This window comes from Antechinus flavipes, chromosome 2, assembly GCF_016432865.1.
Source record: "Antechinus flavipes isolate AdamAnt ecotype Samford, QLD, Australia chromosome 2, AdamAnt_v2, whole genome shotgun sequence".
Taxonomy (NCBI): domain Eukaryota; kingdom Metazoa; phylum Chordata; class Mammalia; order Dasyuromorphia; family Dasyuridae; genus Antechinus; species Antechinus flavipes.
The window spans coordinates 293,962,017-293,989,633 of record NC_067399.1 but is presented as its reverse complement, the minus strand read 5'-3'; the positions used below and the strand labels follow the sequence as shown (position 1 = coordinate 293,989,633).

Sequence of the window (27,617 nt, the reverse complement as noted above, 5' to 3'; positions counted from 1 at the left end):
AAAGATATACATTAGGTTTTATTCCTGTATTTATGAAAACATATTGCACCAAGTCAATCAGGCCTTTAATCATGAAGAAGGGGAGATATTTACAAAGTAAAAAACATGGAAATGCAAATGCAGACAGAGTAACTAAAACTTTTATTTATATATCTAAATACAATTAGTTTCCCTGATTATAGCCCATAATCAGTAATGACCTAAAATATAGTATCTGCTATGCCAACTTGGTCTAGCCTGGTGTTTTTATGAAAACCCATTATATATGTGGTATCACACTAGGCCATTAATTGTCTGAAAAGTAAAGGTTAAGCCGAGGTTATGTGTTTTTCTAAGAGACTGTTACCATTTTTTTTTTTTTAAATCAGAGGAGGAAATAGTAGAGCATAGTATTTCTTCAATAATTTAAAAATTGAAAATAGTACTAAAACAGGTAATGATATATGCCCTTCTTCAACATTTCAGGCAACAGACTTTTTGCAGATTCAAGGTCCAGGGGAAAAAAGACTCATCATTTCAATACTCTGGCTCAATTCATTTGCCAGTTGGATGGTCATGGTGCATTTCTGGTGTATAAGTAAGTAGAACAATCATGACCCAGAAGTGAAGCAAAGCCTGAAAAAAGAAATGATGTATAGATTAGTCAGCAAGTCATTTAATGAGAACCTACTGTCTGTACGTACATTGTACCAAGTACTTTACCAAATATGACTGTGGTGCTTAAGGAACTTTGAAATCTAGTGGAGGCATGTTTGGTATCAAAATCCATGTTGTTCTAACACATATAGCTATACAATAAATGATCAAATGAATGCAGTGTTAAGCTAATTAATTGCTGAAGAACTCTCAGTAGCATGAAAAACAAAACAAAAGAAAAAAAAATGAGGGGGGTGGTGATGAGGATGTAGAAGAAAAAACTCCTAAATAATTATAGTATTCCAAAAACTAGAATGAGTTCTGTGGAATATAATGTCCCTCTCACTAGATGTGTTTTAGCAGAGACTTTTAAATGAGCACTTGGGGATATCATAAAGAGGTTCATGCTTTAGGTGGGGGCAAAGAAGATACCAAGGTCCCTTCCAGCTTAAAATTTCTATTGTTCTTATGATTCTGTGACATCTTAGTCAAATCATGTATTTGATGACTAAAGGCAAGATTAATGTTGGATATTAAATTATAAAAAGGCAAACATTTATTAATTCTTCCCCTAGTGAAATTCAGTAAAAAAAATTTATAAAGCACCTTGATAACCATGGATTCAGTTAATAGCACAGATCAAATTTTATCTCCCATAATGCATACCAATATGTAAGGATGTGTGTATGTGCAGATGTATGTATATACACATATATATCTTCTTTCTCTTGAAGATAGATATCATTTCCACATTATTAATAATATAAAATCTATTTTATGTTTTCCCCCTATATTCTTTGAATATATTCTATCTATTTTTCTAAATTTATAGAGTTCTTCCCTCTAGTGGATCACTGAGAAATTTCATATTGTGTATACACAAATTTAGCAGGAAAATTATTAGCTTAGACAACTTACCATAAACATAATTTAACAAAACTACTTTTATACTCATTTATATAATTAACTAGTCTATATAATTCACATAACTCAAAATGAAACATCCCAAACTTTTACAACAAATTCATTAATGAAATTTGAAGGAAAAATAAGTTTTAATGTAGTGTGGTACTTTTTAACAGAGTAAGCTTAAAAAAAAAAAAAGAAATTTAAGTTACTCGAGACCCAGATAAAAACTTCATGTCTACAATGTTGTCATTATTCTCATGGTGTATTCTTAAAAATTTAAATCATAACTGTCCTAAATTAATTTGATACTTTACATAAGCACTTATCAGTCTATATCAGTTAATAGATGGAGCTAAAAAAAAAAAAAAATGGCCAAGAGATCAAGTACAATTCCTCAATGGAACTTACTCACCATATATATAATTACAAATACTCTTGCAATAGGGTATCTTCGGAGAAAGATTCCCAGACGGATGCTGTGCAAATATAAAAAAATAATTAAAACTCATAACAAAGTTTCCCTTGATTGGTAAGTAATAGTATTATTTTACCCCAGCCATATTTATTATTAACATAGCACACCAGATGCACCACCAACAAAAGATAATTTCTTTTTTAACCCAGAATACACAATTTAACCTAAAATAATTATTCCAATAATAATTCATAGTTGTGGGTAAGTGCTAGAAAGAACACTGCTAGAGTCACAAAGTCTGTCATTTACTAGCTGGATGACTCTGGCCCCCTTTACCTTTGAGGCCTTTTCCCTCATCAGAAAAATTGCATTGCATTACAGGGCTGCTGAGAAAATCAAACAAGATACTGTACATAAAGCTCTTCAGTAAGGAAACTGCAAAACAGTACGCAAATGTAAGGTACTTATCACTGTCATGTATAAGGAGAAAAATTTTGACTTAGCTATCACACTTTTAACACTGTCCCTTGCTATCTGGAGAAAACTCAGAATAGGTAGAAGGCACATATGCTGGACATGGACTCAAGGTTCAATTCTTCCACTTACTGGTTGTGTGACACTGAGCAGGCCACTTTACCCCTCTGGGTCTCAATTTCTTCATCTACAAATTGAGGGGGCTGAAATGGACAAATTCCAAGGTCTCTTCAGTGCTTGTATTTTGTGATTCTTATCCCTTTAGTTACATCAACATAAGGCTAATATGGTTCAATAAAAACTTCTACTATTCAACTTTTCTTCTAAAAATCAGTAAGACTTAACAATAAAGCTGGGGGCAACTAAACCTCACCCAAGAACTGCCATCTGTAACCGTCATGAGAAGTTGTCATGGCAGCAGTAATATGGAGTTTTATACTAAGAAATAGTCTTAATCTTGGGAAGAAAGAAGCACAAGCAACACTCTCCCAGCTTCATAGATGAAGGAAGAAACTAGAGGCATTGGCTCAGTATCAGACTATTCAAAGTCATGTAATAATAAGTAGCAGAACCTAACCTCAACTCAAGTTTTCTGATCTCGAAGTCACTATTTTCTTAACACCACCCTGTTTCTAGATTTATTAGAATCCCTCACTTCTGGAGGACATAAAAGAACAGAAACTGAAAAAAAAATTGTACAAGTCAAAAAAACTCTCCTCCTTTTCCACTTCTTTGCATCATTTTATGTATGAGCAGGTGCATAGACTTATCCTCCCCCATCCCCATCACCATGGAAGGGAGGTGTCTGAGCTGAGCCTTGACCATGGATTTCAATGCATTGGACTTTCATATTTAAATTATGGAATACTGACATAAAGTCAATTTGTTCCAAGCAAGATCAAGTTAACAAGTTCCAATAGGTTATAAGATTATATGAAAACATTTCCTTTTAAATATGAATGTATCTTTGCTTTTTGTGATAAAAATGTTATAATTTATACTAAAAATATATATTGCTGATTTAAAAGTTTTATTTGTTCCATTAACCTACTTGTTTGACTAGGTAACCATTAACCTAGTAAAACACACAGGACAAATAGGATCTTTTTCTCAATTAAAAAAGTAAAGTGATAAATAATATATTTACATAAAGAGAAGCCAGAACTAATCATGTTCCAGTTATGCTCTTCTGGGAATATTGTAAAGCCCCCACTTACTCTATTAAATGAGTAAGGTAAATGTCACTATTAAAACCCTGGTTTTGCAAAATGATGTGCTTGACTCTCCAACATTGGAAGATCTTTTCAGAACAGTCTGTGGAATTTTACTCAAAAGTAATATATAAAAAAAAAAAAAAGTACGAGTATTTAGTTCTTTGGCATCAACTCTTACCTAAACTGGTCAATAGTACTGGCAGCTTTCCGTACTCTACCATACATTCCTGCCATGCTGGTTTCTGAATCACTGAAAAGAACTGGAACATTCCGTACACGTGTTCCTAAACAAAACAACATCTGATTACCAGAGTTCTATTTGTGGTCTTTTTTACTAAAGAGAATTATCTGTATCTTTATTACTATACATTTACATGAAGATTATTAAGGTCTAAGACTAAGAACTGATAGCATTACTGAATCATTACTTGGCAGCATTTAAATGATATATTTTGAAAGAAATATTTGTGTTGGTTAATATTTCAAATATCAATTATCCATGGCTTTTATTTTTGAACTTAAGTGATTGATTAATCAGAATTTAAGAGAGCAGATTTACCTATAAGAATTTAATTCAAATGCTTCTATGAAAAATTCATATTGTAAGACATGTATCAATTTTAGCCTTCGTATCCCCAGATGTGATAATAATTCCTTTAATTTCTCTTCCTCAAAATATAATTTAATTAATTATCCAGATCACTGATAATAAGTGGAACTTAGCCCAAAACAGCCAAGAAAACTAAGAATTAGGGGCAGTTAGATAGTGCAGTGGATAGAGCACCAGTCCTTAAATCAGGAGGACCTGAGTTCAAATCTGATCTCAGACATTTAACACTTCCTAGCCATGTGACCCTGGCAAGTTACTTTAAACCCAACTGCTTCACAAAAAACAAACACAGAATTAGATAAAGTTTTAAATGTTAATTTTTAAAAAATTCTCCTGCTTATGATTAAATAATATAAAAATACAAACTAATTATTAATAATTATTCTGTGATTATTAAAAAACTATTTACTTTAGTCAGATAAAATTTTTTAAATGCTTACTAATGTGCAAACTTAGTGAGATACAAAATACACAAGCTAACGCTTCTACACTGTACAACCTCTCAGGAGTCTTCTTCCAATTACCTTCAACGCCATCAATTCCAGACATATTAATAGAAGGTCCATTACTATGCCCAGGCACAGACTTTATCTGTTGCTCAAGCCGCTCTAGCTGATAGACAAGAGAGTTCTTTTCGGTGCTAAGATTCTCCAGCATGGTTTGCTTCTGTATCAGAGTCTCAGTCAGTTGATGGAGTCTATTTTCTAGCTCTGATTGACTGCTGTTACTTAGAGTTTTGTTTGTTAGCTGAAAGTCAAAAGAGTTGTCTGAATATTTCAGCCAGTTCATGAAAGGAGTTACTATTCCATATAATCATATTCCATACAAATCATATAATTAAGAGTCACTGAATCAAATTAAAAGTTAATTCTCTAGCCGGATACTAACATTCTTAGTTTTAAAAATGCACAATGATTACTCATTATTTATGTACAAAAAAAAAAAAAAAAGAAAAAAAAAAAAAAGAAAGAAACTCTTGCTGGCACTTAAAGCCTTATACTGTTTAGACTGATCTTATACACTTAATTCTATTTTCCTCTACTTCCTACCTCAAGTCTTTTGTGACAACGGTCATCTTCTTCTTAAATGGCTTTGTTTATATTCCCCCCCTTCTTCCCCATCTCTCCCACTTTACCTTACCCATTTATTTTCTTTACTTATCTAAATCCTACCTAGGGCTTTTTCAGGGCTCAGATCAACTCCTAAATCCTAAATCGCCTTTCCCAACTCACCTATTTCTTGCTTCTCCAAATTTTTGTCTTTTACCCATACCACAAATCTTGGCACACTTCACTAAATGCAAATTTTTGTTTTATTCAAATGAATCCTGCCTTTCCCAACTGGAAGATTCCCTCAAGGTCGATTATTTTATTTTATTGTTTTTATGTCCCTTATGTTACCTAGCGCAGAGGCACATCAAAAGTTGTTGATGCAACAAATTAAAATCTAATTGCTTACAACAGGGTTAGTTTTGAAGATTTTTATAATAATTTCATAACCAATCTATTTTAAGTCAGTATTTCAGATACTAAGTAATTATCAACCTATCCTCTCCTCACCTCCCCAATTCTATATTCTTTTCCAGGAAGAAGAGAGATAGTCAAATAAATGGAATCAGCAACATTTTTTATAAAACATAAATCACTGACCACCTAGGTGGGTAGTTATTTGCATGGTTTTGACAGACTACATTTTTGACAGGAATTTCTTCTACAAGAAAAAATTCTTTCTATCCTATTTAAGATTTGTGATTTTACCAGAAATTCTACTATATTAACTCTTGATTATCTGGTATCTAGCAAAGAGCACTTTTAGTACATATGTTTTGGGTTTTTGTTTTTTTTTGGGGGGGAGGGAGGAGTTGTTGGGTTTTTTGCTGAGGCAATTGGGGTTAAGTGACTCGCCCAGGGTCATACAGCCAAGACGTGTTAAGTGTCTGAGGACAAATTTGAACTCAGCTCCTCCTGAGATCAGGGCTGGTGCTTTATCTACTATACCAACCAGCTGCCCCAGTACATATGTTTAAATAAAAAAAAAACTAATAAATTAAGCAGAGGCTAATCCTTATTTTTGGTTTACTCATAACCTGATTCTCTCTTCTTTCTGAACCTTCAACAAAATGAAAAGCTAAAAAGATCAAACAAATCAATTAAATGTTATATATTTACCAAGATTGTATAAACATACACTCATGAATTAAATTCATAGCTTCCCTAGTCTAAAATTGCTCTTTATAATTAGGTAAAGATAATTTATATTGGTTGAAGGTAGCCTAACTTAAAACTACTAAATATGTCTTTAAAATTTTTTTGAAAAGAATAATAGTCACAGTTAAAAGTTAAAGGTTAAATGTAGTTGCAAGACAATGATATAAATAAATCTATTGGTCCTTCGTGATCTTAGGACCCAGGAATCATTAGCAGAGAGGTTTATATATTCATTTAGCTATGGGCTTAGAGAACATTAACTGTTAACAGCAATTACTATCACTGAAAACTATGTTCTAGAAACTAGAATAGTAGGTATTCTTCTGACCATATCTGACCAAATTCACTTTCAATGCAATGCAAACATTTTGAGCGTCTACTTCAGAGAAAACCCTATGATAACAAAACACTCCTAACACCAAATCAAGCTAAAAAATGCAGTCTTGGGTTCTGATTCTACCTAATTTCAAGTTAAGACACTTAACCTTCCTGGCTTATTTCCTCACCAGTAAAATACCTTCCTGGCTTGTTTCCTCACCCTATAAAGTCCCTTTTAATTCCATGAATCTTAAGTTAGGCCCTCACAAGGTTGGCAATAACTCTTGGTTCACCTTTCCACTCTTGAAAAAAAAAAAAGAGCTTGGGCAACTAGGTGGCCCAGTTCTGATATTAAGAGGACATAAGTTCAAATCAGGTCTCAGACATGTAACACATCCTAGCTGTGTGACTCTGGGCAAGTCATTTAACCCCAACTGCCTCAGTTAAAAAAAAAAAAAAGAGTTCAAATTAAAATAAAATACTATGATTGTTTTATTATTTTCCAAAGAGGCATAGTCTAAAAAAATTACAAAGTCATCTTTTCCAAAACATTTTAATACTGAATGAGCAATAGTACCTGATTCCTGAGTTTCTGGATTTCATCTTCTCGATCTTTAATTCTGCTTTGTAGTGTATTTTTGGTTCGATAAAGCTCTTCTTCTATATAACTGAATTCCTTAAAAAAAATAATAAACATTAATAGTCTTTCCAAGAACTCGAATGAATTCACTGAAGCTCAGAAAATAGAAATAATTAACACGAATAGTTAGTACCTTGTTCCAAAGACAGATAACATAATAAATGAGGTGAACTCAATGACTATATTACAAAAGAAGTTATCAAACAAAGAAAATACTTTATTCTCACATGTTTTTTTATAAAACTAGCTAAAAGTGCTGGGAATAACTGATTATATTAAAACCAATTTAAAAATTATTTCAGGCCAGACTCTTATTATTTCCTCTAGGACTATTTGTCAAGTATCCTTTTTTGGTTCTACCTCTACTAATGAAAGCAAAGAACAAACAATAAACCCCTAAATCAAAACCACCTTGATTCATTTAACCAGGTTTAAAAGCTTCAGCATTTTCCACTGCTAGTATCCCCAAGTAACTCCATTTGACTATGGAACTATTTCTAATTTCTTATAGCCAAAGAGACTTAAATTTACTCAAACACTCCCAAATGTAGAAGAAATAACCAGATAATGGTTCAAAAGTTGTGTACTTTAGTTATTTAGACAACATGAGAAGGGGAATAATGCTAAAGATTGAGAATGGGGAAAATTTAAAAAAACATAACAAAAGACAAAGCTAAAAGGAATCACAGACTTTAACAGCTTCATTTTATAAAAGAATCAAAGGAATGTAGAAATGAGAAGAGAAATCTAGAAAAATAATTTAGAAGCGATAACTAACAGTCTATACAAATATTTATTAGTAATCCACCTGATTTTTTTATAGTCCTGTAGAGAGATATTCAATGTTATAGTTATAATTGCTGAAGTGAAAGGGATACAAAAATTCTAGAAGATTATTTGATTGCAAAAAGGGATTCATAGGTTGTGCCAAATGAATAAATGCACGAAGAGTACATTCAACTCAACTTTTCTCTCATTATTACCCTTACATTAAAGGGCACCAGTAACAGGAAATATCATCTGTTCTGGTTAAAAAGATAATCCCTAATCGTCAACAAAATTGAATGTGTACCTTTTAATTACATGCTAGCTGACCAAGTTAATTAAAATGGCATTTCTGAAAGGACAGATAATTCCATAAACTGAATTGCCTGTTAGAGTTTATGATGTATTCTGTAGTTTGCTTGGTTTTTTGTGGTTCTCATTTGCTACTTATAGAATACAGAGACTTTTATCTCACTTCCTAAGGACAAATATATTGATGATAATAGAAACCAGTTCAAAAATAATAACTCCTAGAAGAATATTTAAAAGGCCTTGTGCAAGCTAGGATGTGCAAAAAACCAATACAATACTGCATAAAAACTATACTAACATTACCAAGTTTTTTTTTAAAGCTACTAATATTACATATTATTTGGTTTAATATAGAAATGTAAAAATTCTGAATTTCCTGATTCTGATACTTGCCACCTGTCGACTTTGGAGAAGTCACTTACTCCCTTTAGTTTCCTCATCTGTAAAATGAGGTTAATACTTACAGGAACTACTTTCTAGGTAGAATTCCGCAAAACTCGAATGGCTCTATACATGTGAGTTTTAACATTACACAATGAAGAACCTATCAAAACCATCTGATTTTCTAAAACAAATGATTAGAATTTTAAAGCAATTGGAAAAATTTAAATCTTTTTGCTAAAATTAAATTATTCTAAAAATATGGTCTATTTGCCCTAAAAAAGATTATTAAATGAATAGTTTTCTGTTCCTTCATGATTCTACTTAATGATTATCCTTAATATCCCACATTAATAAAATGCTAAGATTTATTTCTTGGTTTTGATAAGATCCAACAATTAAATTTCACTCTATCTGAATCTAGTTCTACAAATATAGCAGTCATATCAAAGGAAAGTTCTATAAACTCTTTAGTGCTGTTATAGACATGATATAAATGGGTATGTAAATAACTATAAATTGACTTATAAATAATATATATTTTATTATGGGGAATGTATATGATAAATTAAAAATAGACACACTGCCAACAACTTAACCAAAATTCAGTGTATTGCTCTCAGTGGCTTTATACTTAAAATACTGTTTTACTTGAAGCAAGGTTTCATGTTAATGAAGGTTTTTGATCCTAAGCTCATCTATCAGTTTACATTACTAAAGCACTTAATATTAATAAAGTATTTATATTCCATCATCCAGAGACTGAGAAAAGAATGTAGAACTCAACACTGAAACTATTTTATCTATGCAAGTTTGATTAAGTGTGAATTCTCTCTTGGTACCAGGATACTAATTACTTGTTTCTCTTAGAATATTCTTGATTGCAAAAAGGTTTCTATAAATTATTTTAAAGTCCTAAAAGAAAAACAGAAGCAGAAACAGAGTAAAACAGTAACAGATTCAGGAAGACAGAGAGCCTCAGAGGTCATCTCCATAAAATCAGCCACAATATGAACCCTGTCTCTCTCCAGTTACATTTCATAGGATCCTGATTTAAAACTAAAAAAGATATTGGAGATACAACTCCTTTCACTTTTACAGATGAGAACACTGAAGCCCAAGATACTAATCAACTATCTCAAAGTCAAATAGATAGAAAGCAGTCGAAAAGTCAGGATTTTTAACTCTGGTCCTCTGACCTCAAATTCAGTACTCTTTTCACATATCAAATAATTGTTAAACATTTATAGAAAATATGGGCAGCTAACCAGATCAATGAAGGGCAATTTGTTTGACAGCTTTCTATAACTACAGATTCAGTAACGACCAATACTTTTAAAATCAATTTTGTCTCATGAAACTGAAATAAACATGACTTTAAATAAAGTGTTATATGTGGTGGTTTCCCAAACCCACTAACCAAGCAGCAGATTTCCTTCTACATTCTTGACAATACAATGCTCACCTGCTTCTGACGTTCTAACTCAGCTTCTACTTCTTGTCTGGCTGCTTTCTGTTCAGCTATTTGCTCTTGGAGATCTTGTAGCCGTTCTCTTGAAGATTCAGCTTCACTTACCTGCTGACTTTCCATGTCCTTAAAAAAAAAGGTCACCAATTAAATTAATAATAATTTATATTTACCAAATTAGTCATGGAGTCATAGAGCTTATCTATAAAAACTGGAAGAGATTCAGAATAAGTACATATTTTTTTGACAAAATTTGGGGGAAGACTTTTATTCAGACTAAGAGTACTTTGTATTTTGCTTTATACACCTCCCTTTATGCCTGACGTTTTTAGAGGGTCTGCTAAAAAAGCATAAATACTGGCAGAACCTTTGAACACTAGTCTGGCAAAGGACTATATATCTGCTATCTGAAGACCACCCAACTGAATGTGGAAACATCACCAAATTGACTTTGGGGTCTTAATTTTTTATGGTGACAGAAATCCTCAAAAATCATCAACTAAAGTTATATTTGGATCAATAGAGGGAGTACCTATACTGGTGGAATCAAGAATCCTTGAAGTACACTACTTCTAGAACCAAATACAAATATATCTTTTTAGCAATTAAGCCTTCACAACTTATTACACAACTTATTCACAACCTTATTAGCCATGATTGATTCCACAAGCCAGCCAAAGTGGCCTCCATCCTGTTCCTTAGCACATAACTGTTATCTTCACTGTCCCTTCTCTGTAACACTACACAAGCTATGCCCCATGGTGAAAGACCTGTTTACCTCCACCTCCAAAAACTCTGGTTTCTTTCAATAGTATTTTATTTTTCCAATTACCTGCAAAAATAGTTTTCAACACTCATTTTTATAAGATTTTGAGTTCCAAATTTTTTCTCCATCCCTCATCTTCCCTTTCTCCAAGACAGCAAACAATTTGATATAGGTTATACATAAACATTTTAAACATTATTTAGTTTTTTTTCAAAGCTCAGTTCAAGGACCACCTTGTAAATGATGCCCTACAACTGCAATAAATTTGGGATGGAAAATGCCATCCCAGTCCAGAGAGAACTATGGAGACTGAATGTGAATCAAAGCATACTATTTTCACCTTTTTATTGCTGTTTGCTTGGTTTTCTTTCTTTTGCTTCCCCCCTACCCCCTTAATCTGATTTTCTTTGATATGACGAATATGGAAATACATTTAGAAGAATTGCACATGTTTAACCTATATCAGATTGCTTGCTGTCTTGGGGAGGGAGAAAAATTTTGAACACAAGGTTTTGCAACAGTGAATATTGAAACCTATCTTTACATGTATTTAGAAAAGTAAAATACTATTAAAAAAATAAAACTAAATAATGCCATGATTGATCATTCCAGCTACTAATGCCAACTCAACCTGACATTCAAGGACCTACACCCAAACTTTGGCTCTAATTTAATTATTAATTCACATAACCACAGAGTTGGAGTATTCAACCACATAATATAATCAGAAAGGGTAAGTAACTTGCCCCCAAGTTATATAATAAATAATAGAAACAAGGTCATTTGATTTCAAATCTAGGCCTGTTTGTACAATGTCATTTTGCCTCAATACCAATAATCCTCTTCACATACACATTCTCAAGCAATTTTTCTCAATATACATTTCTCATTTTGATGTATCTTCTCATACTAGTATCTCCACCTACATCATCAGTCCTTTTCCAGCTAAACTGGTCCAAACTCCTACTCTTTTAAGCAGCAGTTCAAATGTTACTTCATCCAAGAAGCCTTTTGCTATCTTCCCTAGGAGTGACTTCTATCCTGAATTTTATATTCTTCATTCCATATTAAACCTTAAGAATTGTTCATAGGATTTCATCTCCTTTACTAGACTATAAAATCCAATGAGGGGATGAACTATATTTGTATTCCTGTTTTTCTGCACAGTAGCTTGCACATACCAAATGTTCAATCAAAATGACTAAGGAAGATAGATTGTCAGCTCCTCAGTTAATTACATATATTCAGACTTTTAAAAAATAAATTTCTCCACTTCCAAAAAATCTAATGAAAATACACACTCAGGATGAACAGAATATCTAATATTAAAAAAATTTTTTTAAATGTAGCACATATACCTTTTGATCCAGCAGTGTTTCTACTGGGCTTATATCCCAAAGAGATCTTAAAGGAAGGAAAAGGACCAACATGTACAAAAATGTTTGTGGCAGCCCTTTTTGTAATGAAACTGAATGTATGCCCATCAACTGGAGAATGCCTGAATAAGTTATGGTATATGAATGTAATGTGATATTATTGTTCTGTAAGAAATGACCAGCGGGATGATTTCAGAGAGGTCTGCAGAAACTTATATGAACTGATGCTGAGTGAAATGAGCAGAACCAGGAGATCATTATACATGGCAACAAGACTATATGATGATCAATTCTGATGGACATGGCTCTTTTCAACAATGAGATGATTCAAACCAGTTCCAGTTGTTCAGTGATGAAGAAAGCCATCTACACCCAGAGAGAGGACCATGGGAACTAAGTGTGGACCACAACATAGCATTTTCATGCTTTCTGTTGATGTTTGCTTGCATTGTTTTCCTTTTCAGGTTTTTTTTTTCTTTCTAGATCTGATTTTTCTTGTGCAGCAAGATAACTATACAAATATGTATACATATATTGGATTTAACATATATTTCGACATATTTAACATGTATTGTACTACCTGCCAGCTAGAAGATGGGGTGAGGGGAAGGAAGGAAAAATTTAAAACAAAGTTTTGCAAGGGTCAATGTTGAAAAATTATTCATGCATGTGTTTTATAAATAAAAAGCTTTATTAAAAAAATTAAAATTAAAAAATATAGCACATAAAGGATAACTAATATTATTCCCTGTAAGCCTGCATTTTTGGCATTATAAGTCTCTATATTAATTTCAAATGTAATTTCTAAAAAAAAAAAGTTTTTTGACTTTCTGACTGACATGTCAAAAGTGATATCAACATCTAAAGACACTTAGTGAAAATTAGAATTTAATAAGAGAAACAGTTCTATGAAAATGAAAAATACAATCACTTCCACATCCTAAAACCATTCTGAAGACTACTCAAATGACATATCATTTTATAGTCACTTTCACCCTTCTCCAAAGAAGAGATAGCTAATACATGTATTTTTAAAACATGAAGTTTTGCTGTTATTTTATTACTCTAAGCAGTTAGTGAAGACAAAATGTGTAACACTGGATTAATTTCTGCACAGAAACTCATATGTTAGAATGAATTTCAGAAAGATTAGTTTATGATGTTCTTGTCCTGGCCTACTGTATGTCATTATTCATCAATAATTTTACAAACTTTTCCTAGTTTAATCATGGAAGCAGGTGACTATTAGGTTTACCTGTAACTCAGTTCTAAGCTGCTGTAGCTGGCCCATCAATTTTTGCATTTCTTCTCTTTGCATCTCCTTCTCATGCCGAAGGTCTTCTAATTCCATAGTATTCGCAGTATGACTATCTAGACCTTCAAAACCAGAGCCTTCTTTCAAGCTGCTAATCAATTTTTCCTTAGACTAACAAGTAAAAAAAAAAAAAAATAAAGAGAGATAATGACTAAATGTGCAAAAAAAACTAACAAAACTAAAGTGATAAAAATTTTTATCTTGCATATGAATCATTTCCAAAATTCTTTATCATGTAAAGTTTGTATATTTCTAACTTATAACAATAAAAACAGTGAAAATCAGACATGGCATAATCCTTGGGAGTTATAACTGGAAAAAAAAAAAAGAGGTTCTAATTGTTGATACTTCCAGTAATAAATTCCTAAGACAATTTTTATTAATTTTCGCAATAAAATGAGTCATGTTATAATCTAAAGCTCTAGAAGACTACAGAAATACAAACTGTAAAAACTGCCCATTATTTTTAAATACAATGTAGTAGTAACAAGCATTTATGTACCACTTTAAGGATGGCAAAATGTTTGCTCTGTGAATACTATCTTGATTCTCATTAAGAAAAAAAAAACAAAAAACCAACCTATAAAGTAAACATTACAGACATCCTTGTTTTACAGAAGAGGAAATTGAGGCTCAGGAAAATAAGAAACCTACTATGGTAAATAACGTTATACAAATTGTCTCAAAGTTAGTTTTCTGGGATATGTAGACAGCAAAAAGCGTAAATCTATGCTCACTTGAAGTATACGAGAAGCTTTTTGTTTGTAGTCAGTCAATTCTTGTTTAAGAGATTCGACACTGGTCTTGGATATTTTGACTTGCTGCTGCAATTCATCAGCTCTTTTTTTTTCATCTATGTATTTTCTTTCTGCTGTGGTAACTGTTTCTGCCAAATTTTGATGCTCCATTTCTACTTTACTGAGGCGAGCAGCAAACTCACTCTGAAAGAAATATATACACAATAATTATTGTATCATTTTGGTTTTGATTTTACAGCTCCATATTTAAGAATCTATAATATATTTACTAGTTTAGTACTTAGTACAATAGGTCAACAGTTGCTCCTCAACAGACCAATTATAGCATAAGGAATATGCAGTTGATGGAATTCCAGAATGTTTAATATAAGAATAATGTAATATTTATAAAGTGGGGTGGTTTTTTTGGTATGATGGATAACTTTTTAAAAATTTAATTCTATTTACTAAGATATTTTAAAGTAATCTTTAAATGTAAGGCATGCATTTTTTTTTTTTATTCTCAGGTTATTTTTACCTTCTTTCTAAATATGGTCTTTCCTGTACAACAAGATAACTATATAAATATGAACACTTTTATTGTATTTAACATATTTAACATGCATTTAACATACCTGCCAGATAGGGGAGGGGATTGGGGAAAGGAGGGGAAAAGTTGGAACATAAGTTTTTGCCAGGGTCAATGTTGAAAAATTACCCAGGCATAAGTTTTGTATATAAAAAGCTAAAATAAGTAAAATTTTAAAAATATATATAAGGCATACTTTTAAAAATTACACTTTAAAATTGCCTACCAGGATGCTGACACTTTTGGAGCCTAGTCACTTTTATTTTTAAGCTGGTAATTATGAACTTACCACAGACATTAGAATAATTAACATTTTGGTACAGAAAACTTGAAAAAAATTTATTCCTCAATGTATGTGAAAGCAAGGCGTAACATCAAATTTTTTAAAAAAGGAAGCAAATTAAGATATTTTAAACCTGATATTAAAGCTAAGCATTTCATTAAAGGGAAAAAGAATGTTTTATAAGTATATAAATTATGTTAATTTATAAAGAAATTAGAAGAGCAAGAAAAAAATGCCTTTTATATCTATGATTGGAGAAGAGTTCATGACTAAATTAGGGCTTAGAAAGATTCAGAGAAGTTAAAATGGACAACTCTGATGACATTTAATGCTCTAGTTTTTGCACAAACAAAACTAATGCAGTTAACATTAGAAGAAAAGTTGATAAATGGAAGAAACTCTTTGTTTCTCTCATAAGTATCGCACTTCTAAGATATACAATGAAATAATTCAAATCTATGAGAATAAGAGTAATTTCCTAATTGATAAATCGTAAAAAAATATGAAGAGAGTTTTCAGAGTAAGCAATCTAGGTAATCAATATTCATGTAAAAAAATTCTTTAAATCACCAATTAAAAATTTTAATGGGTTTATTTAAAACTTAAATGCAAAATAAAAAACAAAACAAAAAAGAAAAAGAAAAAACAAAAAAAATTGTCATGTGCACAACAGGACATCAAGGATTCAAAATATGTAACAAGTTCCATTTCAAGAAAAGAGCATATAATAACAATATATTGTCCTCATAACTGACAAATTTTTCTTTGCTTCCTTGTTGGTTTTATTTTCTTCTCTACTTTATCCTTTTTTACTTTATTCTTTCCCCCCATATCTTTCTCCCCCTCCATCTTCCCCAAGCATGCTGCAGTTAAGCATGAATACATTAATAGATATATATATATATATATAATGTAGCCATACATTGAATCTTTTTTGAATTTGATCACAAATTAAATTAAAGCAAACTCAAACCCATCAGATTGGCAAGGAAAACTCTCCAAATGTTAGATCCAGATAAAAAATTAATTGGAAAATAGTCAACAAAAATAAAAACACAACATAAATAATGTTAATTTATGGTCTTCTAAATCAATAGATAATTGCAAAGATCTATTTCTATTTAAATTTAACATCAAAAGGCAAAATTGGGAGGAAAAAAAAGGAAGATGTCAAACATTGAAGATACTGTGGAAAAATAAGATACTGTTGATGGAGCTGCAAAATGTGAACTAATCCAGTCATTATGTACTATGCCCAAAAAGTTGTTAAACTGTACATATCTTTTAATCCAGCAATACCATTACTACCATTCTCAAAAAATAAAAGAACTCATACAGTAGCTTTTTTTGTGGTGATAAAGAACTACAATCTGAAGAGACATCTATCAGTAAGTGAGGGGATAATAAAATTCATATGGCGTATGAATGTGCTGTAATATTATTATGTAATATATGAAATGAAGAAAGGGACAGTTTCGGAGAAATTTGGGAAGATTTATATAAACTGATATAGAATAAAGTGAGCAGAATCAAGATAATAGTTTATACAATGATAATAACACTGTAAAGACAAACAACTTTGAAAGATTTAAAACTTGGATTGATAGCAATGACTAACCACAATTCCCAAGGACTCACCGCCCACCTATTGTGAGAAGAGGGACTCAAGAGTGCAGATTAAGACTTTTTTTGGATATGGTCAATGAGGGCATTTATTTTGCTTCAACTGCATATTTATTACAAGAGGTTATCTTTTTCCTCTTCTTTTTCAAGAAGTAGAAAGAAGGAAGATAATTTTCATTAATGGAGCAAATATTAAATTTAAAAATAACAGTCCAAAAAATACACAATTTATCAAATCTGGAAAAAAAAAACCACAAGAACTGTCTCAAAACATCAATTCTGATAGCTTCAGAATCAAGCTAATTCTTGTAATTCTAAAGTTATAATAAAAATATTTTAAAATTTCACAACAAATATTTATGAAACTGAACTTTCATTATTTGTACATGCTACATATATATATATATATTATATATATATATATATGCGCCACTTACTTTATAATTTTAACAAGACTGAACTAAAAATGTCCCATATATCATAATAAAAATGCTAAAATCTGGTGTTTTGGGTTTTTTTGCATAAAGAAGATATTTCTTGTAATGTTGCACCATGTACTTCTGTTAAAAAGATGTCCTTATAGACAGGATGAAATGTTATTGAAAAAATAATTCCTGTTATACCGTCTGCCATTCTAACCTGCATCTGCTTGTAATTATCCTGCTCCCGCTTCAAGGCAGATTCAGCATCATGTAGTCTTTCTTGTAGAGTTTGCAAAGCTTTATTTTGCATACTGTTCCCTTCACTATGATCCTGCAGTAGCCTAAAAGAAAATATTAATTTATTTGTTTAACAAACATTTATTCAATAGCTATGTGCAAAAGCATATTACTTTACATAACTATCAAAATACAAATTACAAGTTATTAAGTAGAACAATTTTTAAAATGTCTCCATACATTTCAACCCATGACAAAACGATACTCTGACTAGATTTTATACAGAAATATTTTCCTTTTGTAGGTAGTAAGTACTGACATTTTAATGAATGAGAATGTGAGCACTAATAAAGTTTATAACTATGCTACAACATTCTTATATTGGATGATATGCTGTACTTAGAATACTTAATTGCTTTTATTTCTTAGCTAAGAACTGTTTGTTTTTTTAAAACCAAATTTCCAAGTTCAAAACCCACTTACTATAATAAATTTGCATTTTCAATATTTGGGGGAAAAAATTCCTTTTCTGGAACATTCTTAAGTTGTATTTAATGAAATTAGAATACTTCTGGAACATTTTTACATTATCCTTTGAATGATCTCTCATCTTTAGCAACTTGAAAGTTACCGTGATTTTTCACTCTGTAGTGCTTCTAAGGCTTCAGTTCGAGTATTAAGCAGGTGATCAGCTTCCTGTAATCTCACTTTCAGTACAGCCAGCTGAGAATCCTTTGCACCTATTGCTTCAGTCAAATCATCAACTTGAGCTCGAAGTTCTCGAACTATTTGATCATTCTTAGAATGGTCTACATTCCATTTTTCCACCCTTGCTCGTGCTTTGTTTAATTCTATGAAAGAAAATATTTAACCAGGATAGATCATATTCCTACAGTGCATACATGTTATCATTTGAATAATTTATTATCTCCTGTAATTTGAGGATTGTGAGACAAGTAATAAAATTTTATCCCCATTTTACAAATAGGGAAAATAAGGCTCAGATTATCCTGGATTCTAGCCTAGATCTTGTCATATTAAATCCCACATTCTTTTCTAGTATAGCTTTTTTCTTCTAAAATATATATGTAGAAAAAAGGAATCTGAGTTTTTCTACTATTCACTTAACATATACTCATTACTAACATCAATTTTTTAAAATAATTTTTTAATGTACAAATTATATGCATGGGTAATTTTACAGGATTTACAACTGCCGAAACCTTTTGTTCCAATTTTTCCCCTCCTTCCTCCCATCCTCTCCCCCAGATGGCAGGTTGACCAATACACGTTAAATATAACATCAATATTTTTAAATTAGTCACCTTAATCTTTTTATCTCATCAGACCAATTTCCTTAGCTCTACCATTTGCATCCATAAACAAAATTGTTGACAAATAAAGGACATGGAACTATGCCTTGTTTTAAGTACCTCATTCCTTTCCAGTAGTCTGTCATCAAATGTCTAGAAGTCAAAATTAGTTCATGGCAGAGAGCTAAGCAGAAAACTTACAAAAGTACATTCTCGACTAGTCAGAAGAAAAGAATCCTAGCCACATCTCAGGTAAAAATATCTACCACCTCCAAAAAACCAGAAAATACCTCATCAAAAAAAGAACACGCAAGATGGGGCTACTTTGGACCACTTTTCCAAGAAATGAGACTAGATTTCTACTCAGAGAAGTAAAAAAGGCAGCCCTTAAATAAAACCACGCTGGAAATTCCTTCTTATTACCCTGTAACAACAGTTGCTGCACCTTGGCACTCAATTTCTTCTTTAATGTGATTATGTTTAAGATTCAAAGAAATCCTTATATATATAGCTTTTCTTGCTCTGCTTAATTCACAATGACTACAATATAACTGGAAAGTGCAAACAAAAATGAATGTGCAAAGTTATACAGAACAGACTTGGCCCAAAGAGGAAAAACTCTTCTCTACTCCTTTGTTGAGGTGAGGACTCCAGGGGTATGGAATATAAAATGTTGGCTTTTTTTTTTTTTTTAACATTGATAGATTTCACTGAATTTTTCTCTTTCTACCTCTTTTATAAAAATTCATTGTTATAAGAGATGCCTTTCTGGGAATAGAAGGGGAAAGAATAAAGATGAAAACCTAGGTAATGTAAAAACAGAAAATATTGATGAAAACTTAATTTTAAAACTCAAAGAAAAGAAGTAAAACTATTACCATGTATCTTGGTAATAATCTTGGCTGGTAAATTTTTAAAATGCTAGTGTTACATTAGCCAATCTTTTTGTCTTACTCTTACTGGCTTTCTATTACATTTGCATTCCCCTAAACTATTTCCCTACCTTTTGGATTTCCTCTTCTCCTTTTTCTCTTTCTCCCCAGGTAACCCAGTCACATTTTTTATTATTCCTATCACTTCCATGCCCCCATCTTACAGTCACTTTAGGTTTGACTCTGAGGTCGTTGTATTTTCTCAAAACTCTTCAGTCATACAGGGTGGCAGGCATCATATTGGTAGCAAGGTATGACAGATCAGCAGTATGAATATGCAGTGATGCCCCAGAAATCTTAAAAAGATTTCTAATAAAGGTTTCTAATAAATGGCACAAATTCTGTATAGAAAATTTATGGAAAAGACATGTATAAAATCACATACAAGGCAGCAGAGAAGGATTGCAGCTTGGGTCAAAGAGGAAGTACCCACATTGGTGAGCAATTAATCTTCAGATTCTGGTGTGGCAAGACTAATCTTCTAAGGTTTTCTATTTAATCATATTTTTGTATTACAATACATACTTATTGGAATGCAGTAGTTCTAGGGAGAAATTATTCAAAAAAATTTTTTTCTGACTACTTTCATCTATTCTGACACAGAAACATGCTCCATTTTACAAATTATGCTTCACTTTTAGCTGTAGAATCATTTTTTGAGGTATATTCCAAGTCTATTTACTTGGAAATCAAAGTAATTTTGTGATTTAGGGTATATAACTTATTTTTTTAACCATGCAATTCTCTACCTTCTTGTGTTTCCTTGGATCTTTGAATTAACAAAGCCATTTCTTGATTTAAAGATTGAACTTCATTCCTTAGTAGTTGATTCTCCAATCGAAGATTTGACAGTTCCTGGGACCTGCCATCATCATTAGCAGAAAAGCTTCGATCACTAGATCTGGCACTCAGAGATGTATTTTCCTTTGCAGCATCCACTTGAGCTCCTACTCCAGAGTCTGAACTATCAGAGGTTTCTGTGAAAAGGGGGAAAAGATAATTATTTTGCCATATGTGTTAAAAACATGTTGTCATAAGATGTGTTTCACACTCCTACACTACAACAGGTATTAAGAAAAGCAAACTTGAAATTCCTCTAAAAATCTCTCTCTTAATGATACTTTTACCTTCACAAATGGGCTTAGAACACCTTAAATACACTGAACATAGTGAGAGGGAACAGAAAAAAAAGATCATGATTTTAGAAGTCAAAGAAGCAGGAAGAGATATCTGAGGGCATATCCCTAATGCAAAAAGTCAGAATATAGTGAAAACTTCATTAGCTTTGGAATCAGATTACAATTTTCTTTCCTGGCGCTACCAAATGTAGGCTATATGATCTTTGGGATATTACTCACTTGGTGCTTCTGTTTTCTGACTTTGATTTGAACTTCAGTTTTGCTCTTTCTCTGCAACTTTTTTCTTGGAAAAAAAAAATCACTTAATGTCTCCAGAGCTTAATTCCCTCAACCACAAAATGAGCAGGTTACATCAGATACATGCCAAGGTCTCTTTCAATCTATGTTCTTACAAGTTATTGAAATAGTTTGAAATCACCGGATGGTGAAGATCAAGTAAATACAGAAAGAGCTTTGTAATCTATGAAGTACTATAATATCTGGGATACTTTTATTGTAGAAAGAGGTCAAGAACTTGAAATTTTAAGACTAAAAAATTGGCCATGAAGTCAAGAATAGGGAATTCTTCCTCTCCCTACACCATTAGTTTAGAACAAAAAACTCAGCCTAACAGAAAGTTCAAGTTTGAAATGGAATCAATGAAACTGGTTCAGAAACAAAAACTTCCTTGAAACTAAAATAATTTACTTAGAAAGAATGAAACAGTGATCCAGACAATTTGGTTATCTGGAGTACTTGTCTTAAGAGACAGGAAGGCCCAAATTTGAATCCCACTTCAGATATTTTCTAACTAATATAACCCTGGACAAGTCATCTAACCTTTTAGCTTCAATTTCTTTAAGTACAGAATGGAAATGATAAAACCACCTACTACACAGAGTTAAGATTAAATAGGAATATATGATTAGCACTTTGCAAAAAAGTGTTATTATGTATTAAATTGCTATGTTAGTTACTTATTTATATAATAGCTATTTGATTGGATGAGTCATTGTCTAACCCAATCTCATTTTTACATTTGAGAAAATTGAGGCAGATCCAAGTCTAGAAGTTAGTTCTTCTGTTGACAGTGCCCTTTCCATTATAGTACATTTAATTTTTGTAATTTAAATTTAATGTAAATATAGAATTTCATATTTGGCATATGAAAAAGAAATTATGTTTTAGAGAACAAAGGAATATTTAATGGCTTTAAGCTGACTAAAATATTAACTTTAAGACAACAGTCTAAACCAATATCCTTAAATAAAAGCACAAAGCAATTGTCCAGTGTCAGTCATTAAATGTGACATGTGACAGTCATATGAAGAATATTAAGTAGGCAGCTGGTGACCCAGTGCTGATCTGTAGTCAATAAGCACTGAGTTCAAACTAATTCTAGATATTTACTATGAAAACCTGCGGTAATCACTTATCTATCTCAGTTTCCTCAACTGTAAAATAGGTGTATTATAGTAAGTAGCACTTATCTCTCAGATCAGATTATATGTGAAAATCAGATAATAATTGTAAAAATGCTTAGCACAGTACCCAGTACATAGCAATCACTATGTAAATGCTTATTCCCTTCTCTTATAGCTTTTAAAAATGCATTTAAATATAAAACTTTAAAAGATTAGAAAAGAAATTAGAAAAAGATTTTCTTAAAAGAAAGAAAATTTTCAGATCATAATGCAGACATATGCTAAAGTCTTAACATTAGAACCTGACACCGATACCATGTTATAGTATTTGTCATTAAAACACAGTATTTTCAAATTTATCTCCATATCTACTTTATGCAACAATTCAAATAAGGACATAAGGGTTTATCACCCACACAGTCCAGTAAAGGTTTGTAGTCTTGATGAATGACTTGTCATAGACAGCACTAATTGGCAGAAAATCACAGTAAACTGCTCAACATTTTTAATAACCTGATCTGTGAAGTCCTTGGGGGTCCCAGTAAGAAACCCTTTCTAATGCACATCAGCAACTGTTCTATAATTTGTACTCTTAAAGAGTTGCCTGAGGCACTTCCAAGTTAAGGCCACTTTACTTGGACAACATGTATCTCAATCAGAAATCTGAATCTAAGGCCTATACTATCTCCAACTATATCATGATTCACGGATCAAAAACTCTAAAGGAGGAATCCTTCCAAACCCTAATAATCATATAAAAACTTTCCCAAATATCAAGATTGAAACATAGGTCAAAACTCTGTTTAAAAAAAAAACAAAAACAAACTTCTATTACAAACTCTTATTCAAACAAAAATAATCAAAGTCTCAACTGAGATCTAAAGAGCAATATGAAACAAATTTTGGTAAGAATAACAATGGTGATACATTATAGAACTATTCATAATATGACCTGGAAAAAGAATGTTCATAATTGAAATAAACACAAACATTTACACGGACAAATCTAAGAGAATAGCATGCTAAAAAGTTTCCATTACTATTGTTCCTTTAAGAAAAACTGAAAATCATAAAGGTCATCACATAAATACAAAATTGCAATAAACTTTCACGAATAAATTCCCCAATTAGAAAAATATTTATGATGAATACCAGTGTATTGGTCACAATTACTTCCTGGTATCTGAAATTTTTGAAATTCTACATTAAAAAATTTGCTTGCTTCAAATTGCAATTTTAGATATTTTATTACAATTCTGGAGGGAAGGGATCATGTCATCCATTTTTTAATCTCCTATACTGCGCAGCATTCCCCATTCAATAGAAAGTGTCTATCATACCATCCACATTTTACTTGAATCATATGGCTTATCACAACTACCTTCTATAACAATCTTATCACTTTAGATTACTTGTAGTGGGTCTTTTGATTTAGTTTTATTCCTCTTTAAAGAAAAATTTGAATTCACTGCTCTCAACTCCCATGTACAACTAAATACCAAGAACAAAATAAAACTCACATAGCAGAATTTAGTAAATACATCTACACAAATGATCACTACATATTCCTGTGTATTCAAGGTTTAAAATTTAAAAAAAAAATTCATATCACTAGATAAGTCATTTTCAGAGTACTACTTTTAAAAAATTACTATTTCATCATATAGGTCAAATATTAAAGTCTAAATTGGATGTCTCAATGGTGATTACTTTGGCTTCTCAAAGGCAATGGCAGTGGCATGAAAACTCAGGCAAGTCCTATCAAAGCTAGGAAAGTTTTGAATACAAGAATGAAGGCAGAATGTATATCATCCAAATTATCATTCATACCTGTTATATATATATATCATAGCCCAGTTAAAGTTTGGAGATGTTCATCACTAGTTGACTATAAAGTGATAAATTTTTTTTGGTCATAATAATTAGGCTTTCACGGCAAGAAAGTCACAAGAGTATTTCATTTCCACTGGTAGGAAGAGTAATTACACCAACAAAATTATGGACCACTGAAATATGTCATGTTTGGGTAACAGATTCTATTCAATGACAAACCAAGAGAACAAAAGTGGTAATATTTAAGTGGGAAAAATCCCAAACCTCTACAGATTTGTTAAAATGGCACTAATAGGCACTATCAATTCTGAGGAATCATTACAAGCTCAAGCTGTACTTTTCACTATTGTAAAATACACATAGCTGTTCCACTTCCTAGCCACTCCTTAGTCTTCATTTTTGCAGATGAAACAATGCAAACATAGAGGCACTGGTCTCACAGATTGAGAAATCAAACCTCTTATTAAACTACCTTCAAATCTTTCATCTGCCTTAGCTCAGAGTTTTCATATTTCCCTTTATTTTATTGTGTAACAAAAATGAAAATAAGATATTCACAAAAAGGCATAAATTCAAAGAATACAATTTTAAAATTCCAGACAACAACATTCCTAAATCTCATAAAACTGCCTTATTTGGTGTCCTAAATATTTTGACAAATTAATTTTGGGTTAAGTTCTAAAATTTTGGGCTGAATAAATGATTACCTTACATGTAACATTTCAAGGCCCTTTGCTGTGAAAACTCTAAAGAATATCGGTGTTCACTGCTGTTACTCTAAGCACACGCTGATGTTCGACTCTGGGCCAATTATCTTTGGCCAGGGATCCCTTGGACTAGGAATAGACTAGAGGAAGATGGATCAGAAATACCACTGGAACTTCTTTATGCCATGGCTTCATATCCAATTTACACTATTCCTTTCAACATTGTAATTCAAAATGACATATATGACTAATTAGCTACCATGGCCTTGACTCCTCGTGGAGTTTTCTTCAGTAGTTTTGATGCTGGGTGCACTGGTAGACACAGAACTAATGCTTGATGTCCGAGAATGATTCTGAACAGCAGCCTTGCCCTTTTCTTTTTTAGTTTCAACCTTTCCATTAGGTTCTTTCTCTGAACTATTGAGAAAATCAAATAGCTGTTCATCATCAGGTTCAGATTTTTTTCTTCGAACAAAATGGGAAGAAGGTCTAGGAGATGTATTTTCACCCAGGTGGGAAGATTCCACTGATGTCCTAGATCCCACTTTCACATTTGCAGTCCCTGCTAAAATGGTAGCCTTCTGATGTCTAATATGATCTGCTGCAGAGGAAATGTAATTAGCTTTAGAGACAGTCTGATATGTCGAGTCTGTATTTTGTTGGTGTAGCTCAGGATACTCAGTGTCTGTGTTATATATGATGTTACTGGTGTTTTCTTTTTTACTAAGAGCTGTTGCAGCCCCTTGGTCAACTCTATTCAGAAGGTCTTCAGCTTTTCCAGCAAGATCTGCAAGCCAAGACATGATGGAAGTTGTAGAGACCTATAGAATTGAAAATACCAAATTAGTTATGTAACACAGCACTTTACCGATATTGTCATTAAAACAAAAATATACACACAACAAAAAGATATTGTCATACAAATGGTACAGTAGTTTCGGGAAATAAAATTTCCATAGTTAATTTTTTAACAAAAGTACTGACAATTCAGCAAATATTGAGTATCCACTACGTACAAAGCAAAGTATTGTAGATGACACATAAAAGGTACAAAGAGGAAACCTACCCTCTTGCAATTCTGTCCTTTTAGAGTTTGTTCTAAGGAACCTGACAAATAATGAAGTAAAGCAAACATAAAGTCTCCCAAAACAAAGATTAACATAATGTAATGCTGTAGAAATGACACAAATTGTGTGACCAGTGGCAAAACATTTCATTTCTTTGAGTCTTAATTCCTTCAACTGAAAAAGTAGGATAATACCTATACTACCTATCTCATAGAACTGCTGTAAAAGCACTTCGCAAACTATAGAGCTATATAAATGTCTGCTATCATTATCTTCATTTTAAAATGCAGAATTATCATAGTTACTTTTGAGATAGAGCAGTTCATATTCGTGGTTTTACAATGACAATTACTAAAAAGCCTAATTCTAGTTATTACAAGAATGAAGTTAGTTGCTAAGTCATAAATTTATGGAAACAGGAGTAAAACTCAAACTACTTTAATTCCAGCCTAGCACACTCTCTTTTAATAATCAAAATGCACGAAGCATTTATCACCTGCCTTGCACTGTAAATTTAACAATTATGCTCAACTAAAAGCGTCTGCCATAAAGATGACTGTCCAATTAAACACTTAGAACTAATACAAGAGAACCCTATAAAAAGAAAAAAACGAGATGTTTTTCAAGCTAGCTCCATTTCTTTTCTAGCCTCTTACAAACTGCCAACATTAATGAAATGATTCCTCTGGCGGGGGAGTTTCCTGAGACAGAAAAAGAAAAGCCTAAAGCCTAAGCCAGGCCCATAACCAAAAGCCCGATCTTTAGGGGTATGTCCTAAGACACTTATTACAGAACCGAGTATTAGGAGGAGGTCCTAAAGCAGGAATTTCTAATTTGAAGTCTACAAATAGCCCCCAAGATATCTGTGGATAGATTTCAAGAGGGAAGGAAGGAGTGAACTTGGATGGGGAAAAAATTACATCTTGATTTCAATGTTAAGTGGCATCTTTTGGAACTCCATGTGTTTCACTATATGCATTTTAGAATACAGCTCTGAGATAGTTCACAGACATCATCAAAGAACCACGACTCTCAAAAAGGTTTTAAACTTCTCCCTCCCTCCCCCTTCAGAAAAGGGGGGGGGGGAGGAGAGAAAGAGGAAGAGAAAAAATGGAGGGACTATGAAGAGGAAAGGGACGAAAAGACCACTGGTGGGGGCGGGAAGTAGGCGGGGGGGGGGGGGGGCAAGGAAAAAAGGAAGAAGGGGATGACAGGTTCCACTTTTTGCTCCTGGCGAAGTTAAGAGGGGTCTGTCCTTAGCCGTTAACTGCCCACCCAGGCAGAGGCCTCAGGCCGCACCTCCGCCTCACCTGACTGCGTCAGCCCCCGGGCCCGAAGCGAAAAAATGGACGCCTGCCTACCTCCTCCTTTTCTCCTTATTTTTTTTCCTTCCTCCTCCTCCTCCTCCTTCCTCCGGAGCTAGAGGAAGGAGAGAGCCGGAGGGCACTCGTACAACTCCCCAGCATCATCCAGTCCCACTATCTCCGCTCCCTCTTCCGGGAGACGTGGAAGGGCGCATGAGGACC

The 27,617-nt window shown here is 32.5% G+C and overlaps 1 protein-coding gene across 1 annotated transcript; it reads right to left on the bottom strand.

The window, feature by feature from the left end:
• Window positions 1–27,617, bottom strand: GOLGA5 (golgin A5). The gene is made up of 13 exons (XM_051977351.1): window positions 27,453–27,617; window positions 25,284–25,845; window positions 20,692–20,919; window positions 18,329–18,548; window positions 17,678–17,801; window positions 14,544–14,747; window positions 13,747–13,917; window positions 10,347–10,475; window positions 7,361–7,459; window positions 4,783–5,005; window positions 3,827–3,932; window positions 1,958–2,021; window positions 1–615 (listed from the first exon to the last, which is right to left on the bottom strand). Exons 2-13 carry the CDS (start codon window positions 25,825–25,827, stop codon window positions 535–537), a joined length of 2,193 nt encoding a protein of 730 aa, XP_051833311.1. The 5' UTR covers window positions 25,828–25,845; window positions 27,453–27,617; the 3' UTR covers window positions 1–534.

What these genes read in the sequence shown, in the direction of transcription:
- GOLGA5 (XM_051977351.1), bottom strand. Translation starts at nt 25,827, where the DNA reads ATGTCTTGGCTTGCAGATCTTGCTGGAAAAGCTGAAGACCTTCTGAAT. An exon ending in CTACAGAGTGAAAAATCACG is followed by an intron (nt 17,802 to 18,328) that starts GTAACTTTCAAG and finishes ATTTTCTTTTAG; the next exon opens with GCTACTGCAGGATCATAGTG. An exon ending in AGTTAGAACGTCAGAAGCAG is followed by an intron (nt 7,460 to 10,346) that starts GTGAGCATTGTA and finishes ATTTTTTTTAAG; the next exon opens with GAATTCAGTTATATAGAAGA.